The sequence below is a fragment of the Equus przewalskii genome, chromosome 14 (assembly GCF_037783145.1).
Source record: "Equus przewalskii isolate Varuska chromosome 14, EquPr2, whole genome shotgun sequence".
Lineage (NCBI taxonomy): Eukaryota > Metazoa > Chordata > Mammalia > Perissodactyla > Equidae > Equus > Equus przewalskii.
The window spans coordinates 74778647-74786738 of record NC_091844.1 but is presented as its reverse complement, the minus strand read 5'-3'; the positions used below and the strand labels follow the sequence as shown (position 1 = coordinate 74786738).

Here is an 8092-nt window from a genome sequence, read left to right as displayed (position 1 = left end):
TAAATGAGGAAAATATATTATTCTTTAGTTATTTCCAGTAACTTGAGAAAAACACGTGCCTGGTTCCAAATCAGCAAGTGCCGATTCTGAACTTCAGCGACTTTTTTTTTCTGACAAAGGAAGAAAAAACGTTGAATAAAACCCAACCAACCAAATGAAATTTTTTGACTTTTTTTTTCACATTACACCTGATCCCAGTCAAGAATAAAGAGAAAAGAATATGAGCTAAAAGAAAGTAAAGTTATTGAAGCATTTTTTAAGTATTTCGTTTTCTGGGTAGAACGGCTTTAAGCTTTCCCAAGGTCTAGGGACCCTGCTTTTCTAAAAAAAAAAAAAAAAAACAGTTTTCTTAAGAGGGATTTTTCTACATTTTAATGCAGTTTTATAAATTCTTTTAAAGACATGTCCAACAAATGGAAAGATAAGTCATACAGGAAAATGTGAATAATCCCAGAAATATAGACTTTCAGTTTCCTTCCAGACTTCATTTCCTTTTAATATTAATTCACCTGCAGCCCAAATTCTCCATGTGTTCTGCCAGATACTATTTATGAACTACACACACGGCAATTACTTCTTCGAATTCATGACATCACTTAAAAAAACCCATCAGGCTGATGATGGTGACGGCATCTGAGGCCATAGAAGTCACTCTGCGCCTACCTCTGGAGACTCTGGGCAAACTCACTCTCCTTTCTCCCGATTAGGGTAACTTCCACCCCAGAACAGTTTTTCCACAGCAATAACAAACTAGTTGGACAGATCCTGAGATGCAGGATCTGTATCTTTGAAGGCCAAACCTCAACAATAAAAACAAAAAACTGTAGATGAGACATGGCTGGCTTGGGCTTGTCTTCCCTTCAAATTCTTCCCCAGTTCTTGATCGCTTCATCATAGCCTAACTCATTTGTTGGCAGCACCTAAATAAAACAGATTTTTTAACACCTTTAAATAAAATAGATTTCTTAAAACCTTTATATTTACTAAGCACTTTCCTTCAGTGCCTCACCTCTCTATCCACCCCATCCCATTCCCAACTTATTAAAGATTAGCAGTGCCTGGCTTATAGTAAATTGTCAGCAAATGTTGATGATGACAATAATTATTGTCATTATCCAGAGGCAGAAGACTATGTTCAGTATTTAAATCTTAATCTATCTTATCGAGGATTACTAGAGAAAATCAAATGTAAGCTGAATTCTTTCAAATTGCTCTCCTGTGGGACACGTGTTCCTTTTTAAGCCCCCATGTTATGTCTCTCTAGCCTAGCTATAGAAAATAACTTTGCTCTCAAAGCGAATGCCATGGGGAGAAAATGGGCAAGGGACTATTCTAGATTAAAAGAATGCAAAGAGACATAACAACAAAATGCAATGTAACTTGATTGCCTCCAGAACCAGAAATAAAAATCTACACAAGACATTTTGGAAACAGTTGGGGAAATTTGAATATGGGCTGAATGTGGATGATATTATAGAATTACATGTTTTATTAGTTATTATAATGGTATTGTGGTTATAAAGGAGGATGTCTCTGTTCTTAGAAGATGTAGGCTGAAATATTTAGGGATGAAATATTGTGGTATCTGCAACTTATTTTCAAGTGGTTCAGGAAAAAAGTTATATTTAAATATAAAGAAAAAGCAAATGTGGTACAATATTAACAACTGGTGACTCTAAGTGAAAAGTTTATGTGTTTATTATATTATACTTCAATTCTTCTGTGGATGTAAAATATTTAAATAAAAAGTTGGGAATAAAAAAATAGCAAAAGAATAGTTTTACTGAAGAAAATGCCACACATTTCTTTAAATATTTTACTGTAATAATACACAATTATACATTGCTATTACTTATTTACAGTTTATAAAAGCACACCTATACAACATAGTTTCTCAATCTGAAATTCGCTTCCTATATACATTATTTAACTTTCAGTGTTAATGCATGAATCTCTTTTTCATAAATATAAATCAAAACAGCTCAACACCTAAATTAGAGACAATTAAATACCAGGTGTAAAGATCTTGAGTTAATATTTCAATTAAGTTAAAATTTTCAATAATTTTTTTTTTTTAGTAATTTCTTCTTTGTTTTTCTTCTTTGTCCAAAAGAGTCTGTTTTAAGCTCAAAGTAGCATCTTGAAATCCAGGATTTAAGCCTAATACCTTCTTGAAATCTTCCAAAGCATCATCAAAGTATCCTGTACCAGAACCCAAAAAATGGAAAAGAGGAAAAAAGCTGAATATTTCTATATGTTATTCATAGCAAAGTTTGGATCTATACTTCTGCTTCTATATTTACAAGCTTTCAATCACTCCTAGTAAAGGAATTTTTTTTCTCTTTATAATGATACAGAGATGTGTATATCAAAGTAATTTCGTGTACCTTTACAGAATAATACATAAAATTAGCTACGAGTTTATCTATTGAGATTTAAAAGGTAAATAGCATAGAAACAGAAAATACCAACAAAATGATATCATCTGTTTTACATAATTACAGTAAAAGTAAGAAACAGGAAATTCATTTTCTTTTTAACACTTTAAATGTGAAACAGTATCTACAGCCTCTTTAATCAAAGGATCTCAAGCCTCTTCACTTTGTATTGTCTTGTGACCCTTCAAAGATTTTAACTCAGAAAAGTTCCACAGGTGAGCACCAGCATGAGCCTCATTTTGAAGCTGGGAACGCACGGGCTCAAAGTAACGGGGTCACCCTCATGGGGTGGGTGCAATGCCCACCCGTGCTCCGTTGTGGTCTGTAATGCCTGTCGAAAGCCTAAAATAAACACAGGGACACTTCCTTTGTCCCAGGCTCTAAACCTAAATTTCACATAACTTTACGACTTGATGATGGCTACATTAGTTTTACAACATTTGAGAGCTCTGAATTAACAGAACATCGTCAAGGACAAAAGAAAAAAAAAATCTTACCTAGCCTATACAATATCAACCCTCTGTTGTAATATGGAACCTCAAAATCGGGTTGGACTTCTATGGCAGATGTGTAGTCATCCATGGCTTCATCAAAATCAACCCTGAAGTATTTGATTTGCCCCCTGTTGTTATATGCAGTAGCCAAATCCTCAGGGCTGCATTTACTGTAAACAAAAAGTTCACATTAAAAAACACCCTGTTACCAAATTCTCATTTCCACTTTCATTCTCTTTTGGGTGTTGTCAAACTTCACAGCCGATAACATGCAGTATTGACACTGAAAAATCAAGTGGAAGAAACAAAATGCAGAGAAACAAAGCTGTGGAATCAATTTTTGTTTAATCCCATTACGTACTTTTGTAGGATTCTGTAGCCCTACAGCGTCAACCCGGAAAGCACATTCATTTTACAGCTTGTTCAAAGCCCAAGTTCACTGCCAACTTGTTAGCTCAATATAATATTAAAATGATCGTTCATTTTCTAAGCACATGCCAGGAGGGCAAAGAAGACAGATCAGATCCATATCGACCAAGGAGAGAAAGCCAGCCCAAAGTCCAAGTTCTCTACGGACAGGTCACAAAGTGAGTCATCAAGTTTATTCTTACATTTGTTAAGTGAGCTCAGAACAATGAGATCTGAAATCATTTTCCAACAATAAAGAAACACAAGTTAACCCTAAGTGAAAATTCAACAGGCTGATCCCCAGCGAGTGCTCTCTGGAGACAGATGCCCTCCCTCCAGCCGTGGCTGGGATGCTCCCCAAGGCCAGACTGACTGCCTGCTCGAGGCCGTCAAGGCTCCGGTCCACTCTGGTGGTCCTGTGTGCAGAATCGGCCCCGCACCTGAGGGCTCCAGAGGCTGCCCCAGGAGCTTTAAGGGAGTGGACTTTCCTGTGCCGGGTTGGACTCCCAGGCAGCTCCGACGGGCCATGAGCTCAACAGGTCAAGCCCTCTCCCCAGCCCCTGCTTGGGGAATCATTTGCACAGAGAACTTTAATGGGCTCTGCTCTTGTCAGAGATGATTCTGTTTTCTTTTCTTTTTTTCTAAAGGGACTCTCAAATTGGAGCCAAACAGGGAAGATGCACGTTAAACTCATCTGTCATTTCTTTGTTATACCCCATAGTGCAAAGTATAGTGTGACTGCCGTGAGTGTGACTAAAATTACTTCTCTTAACATCTTGATCCTTGAGATCTCCAACAGTGACTGTAACTACTGCTGCCATAGGAGCTACTCAGAGCCTAGAGGTCTCCTTGAAGTCTAAGTTTGCTTACAATGGAGAGAAGCCACTGCAGCTTTAGAAAATTCTGTTTCTGCGAGCTACGACTGAGAGAGACTGGGTACAGGACGCTTCTGAATGCCACTGGCACCAGTGTCAGAACCTACAGAACAGGAGGGCACGCTCCATTCATCTCTCTCTGTTATGACAGTAGGTGAACCACTCCCAGCAAGGAGTTTTAAGAAAAATGCAGCCTCAGGACTCCAGTAAGGTTTTAGTCATTAAGTTTCTAAACTTCTTAGAAATTTCTTATATTCAGAGGATCGTAGAATGTTTGATTTAGATCTCATTACAACAAATTCTGAAAGCCTATTTTTCATGTGGAAATTGTTTCCTATTTTAAAGGCATGGGCTAAAAGTTGAAGCCAAAATTATTTTTTTGTAATAGTGAGATTTTGTAATGATAGTATTTATCATAATGGAATTTAACCTAATCCAAATGTGTATTTTTAGCATTTTCAAACTTTAGCAAAAAAAAATTTGGAAATTAGGTTTATGGCTAGGCTGTACTTTTGGATATTAAAAGAAAATGTTATAAACCATTCAGAGTGGCAGGCATTCAAAGATTGCAAATACTGTTTCAAAATGATTCAGTGACCCAATATTTCAAAAATTAAATTTAAACTCCAAAAGATACATTTAAGGAAAAAGTTTGAAATGACAGAATTCGGTTTCAATCCATGAGTTCCTAGAAGAATTTCAGAACTGTAAGGGAATAAAAAGGTCCATTCGGGCATACAGAGCTCCCTTCTACGAAATCATCGAGATCTCTTCTGTGCTGCTAAGGGGGAGAAACTACATTTGCTACAGACACACATTTGTGCTGGGACACCGAGATGCACAAAGGAGGAGTAACAAAACTAGATGGCATCAATACACCTGTTGCCAATGAATACTTTTTGAAATCTACTAGATAAGACTATTCTTCGAGCTTGAAACAAGGATGGAAAACTACACATTCTATACTGACTACTTTTTTTGGCCAGGGGGTGGCGGCGGGGGGGGGGGGGGGGGGATGGTGGGGCATCTTATTGCCTGTTCAGAAATTTCAATTAACTATTATTCTGGTGTATTATTGAAATGAGAAAACAATTTTATTTTCCTAGTTTAATTCCACATGAGTTTAACAAACAGGATAGGAATCTTAAGCCTCATACAAAAGACAAGCTGGCATCCTGTCAAAGAAACCAAATCTTTGAGGGGAGAGGGTGATGGTGCAGACAACTCGAAACTGTCAGAAAAGCTGTTCATTTAACCCTGGTCTGTTCTTTCGTGTCTCATCCTGGTCCAGTCCACACCATCAACAAGAACAACGAAGGCAAAACTTGGAGTAACAACAAATGCTACACATCCAGGCATAAACTCAAGATAGTTTGGACGAGCAGGTCCTAGAGGTGAGGATGCTAACAACACAAAAAGACATCACGTGCCTCCTGGTGGAAGTACACACCACCACACATGAAGTATTCTTGCCATAACACTGGATCTGACTTGGAGCAAACCTCAAGATTTAACTACCAACTCACAAGCAATGTAGGGCACAGGGGACCATATTAAATGACGTCAGGGAGATGAATTCAGCAAATCCAAATATGGGGAGTTCTCAGGACACACCACTCGGTTTCCTCAACAAAGAAACTGCAAGGGAAAAAAAAACAAGGGGAGCCTGATAGATTGAGACCTGCTGTGCATTCTGCCTTGAACCAACTGCTAAAAACCAACCAACCAAACAAAATAAACTTTATTGATTAATCAGGAAAGTTCCAACACTGACTAGGTATTTGATATGAAGAAATTATATGATAATAATGGTTATGTCTTTTTAAGACTCCTTACTATTTAGCAATGCTCTCTGAGACTTCCATGGATGAGTAATAGTCTGGAGGAGATAATACTCAGGGCGCGTGACGGTTACCCGGGGGTTCATTACACTATTTTCCATATATTTACTTTTTTTTTCATAAGTGAAAAACAAACCAAAACACCGTTGCGATGCTGTGGCTGGAATCGCGGCACCGCGTGCCCGCGTGGCACCACTCGCGTCCCCTCGCCTCACCGGGTCCCCAGATCCCACATGCAAAAAGCACAGGTGGAGAAGCCCTATCCGCTCTAAGTCTCAGGATCCGAGAGGGAGTAACAGAGGAGGAGGACACCGGGGTGGGGCCAGCCGGCGTCCCGGAGGGAGGCGCCCGTCACCGCCTTCCTGGGAAGACACCTGCCCGCTCCGTCCTCGGCGCCCGTGAACTCCCAGCGGCGAGCAGAGAGGCTGGAGGACCCCCGCCTCCCCCCTTGGGGAGACGCCGCCGCCCCTATTTCTCGCGATACTTACTTCCCGGGCGCCGCTCCTACCGAACCCGCAGAGAGGCACCGGCGAATGTAAGCGGAGTACAGCGCCTCGGCTTCCGCATACTCGCCCTTCTCGAAATGAGCCTGGGCGAGTGCTAGGGTTGCGTGGCTCTGTTGCCCTTGCTGCCCTTCCATAGCAGCCGGAGGCCTACCTTGACATGTAGAAAGAGGATTGACTTCTGATAGATTAGAGGCGGCACAACAGACCCACTTCCGCACCCCGGAATTTAACTTGACAGAGAAACCTCGGCGCTAGTGCAGGGAGAAGTTTGTGCCTTCGGAGGACCCGTCGTCTCGCGAGATCAATACTACGCTGCCGGCGAAGATATCCTGCGGTCCTGGAAAGCTTGGACACGCTCTTAGGAAGCGCAGTTTTGTTACTACGGCTGGTCCCGCCTGCTCCGTTCCCCAAGAAAGCAGTAGATCGATGGTCGTAAAGTGGTTTCCAGGTCCGTGGTCTCATGTTACGAGGAGCTTGTCCTTTGTTACAGATACGGGAGGCGGGGAGCGGCTGGCTGTGCCGGAAGCGGAAGAAGCCTTGGTTTGTTTACGAATGGCCGCTTAGCCTGGGGACTCACTGCAGTTCTAGTGTCCGCCCTCAGCAAAATACCCAGCAGAGGATGTTTTGTGTAGGCTGTGGTTACTCTGAGACAGTTTGTGTTGAAATCCCATGAGCTTACTTGTCCCACGGTCCTGAGTCGGAATTCAAACCCTACTATTTATTTACTCCAAAACCCCTAGATTGCCAACTTCTCATTTTGGAACGTCTGAAATAATGTACGGGTTAATTAAACCGGATTTTAATTGTTGGCAATCTGTGATCTATGATGTTAGTTTACATTCTTTGGCTGTTTATGCCAAAAAGAAATCCAGATAGAAATTTATTAACTACAATATGTTTAATTCAACAAAAAATTATGTAAAATGAACAATCCAGAGAGGAGATTAGGAAAACAATTCTATTTACAAGAGCATCAAAAAGAATAAAATACTTAGGAATTAACCAAGGAGGTGAAAGACTTGTACAATGAAAACTACAAAACATTGCTGAAATTAGACATAAAAAAAGCGTCCTTTGTTCATGCCAACGCAATCTACACATTCAGTAGAATCCCTATCAAAATCCCAATGATGTTTTTACAGAAATAAAAAAATCCATCTTAAAATTCGTATGGAATTTCAGGGAATCCCAAATAGCCAAAACAATCTTGAAAAAGGACAACGTTGGAGGACTCACACTTCCTGCTTTCAAAACTTACTACAAAGCTACAGTAATCAAAACAGTGTGGTATCAACATAAAGACAGTCTTTTCAATAAACAGTGCTAGGAAAACAGGATATCCACATGTAAAAGAATGAAGTTAGACCTAAATATATAAAAACATTAACTCAAAATGGATTAAAGACCTAAGCATACGAGCTAAAAATGTAAAATTCTTCAAAGAGAAACTTAAGACAAAAGCTTCATGACATTGGATTTGGCAGTTTCTGGGATATGACACCAAAGGCACAGAAAACTAAATAAACTGGA

At 39.9% G+C, this 8092-nt stretch overlaps 1 protein-coding gene across 1 annotated transcript; it reads right to left on the bottom strand.

Annotated features, from left to right (window-relative positions):
* Positions 1-1802: 1802 nt before the first annotated feature.
* On the bottom strand, positions 1803-7531 carry TTC32 (tetratricopeptide repeat domain 32). The gene is made up of 3 exons (XM_008528552.2): positions 6545-7531; positions 2936-3102; positions 1803-2202 (listed from the first exon to the last, which is right to left on the bottom strand). Exons 1-3 carry the CDS (start codon positions 6694-6696, stop codon positions 2075-2077), a joined length of 447 nt encoding a protein of 148 aa, XP_008526774.1. The 5' UTR covers positions 6697-7531; the 3' UTR covers positions 1803-2074.
* Between the last annotated feature and the right edge of the window lie 561 nt (positions 7532-8092).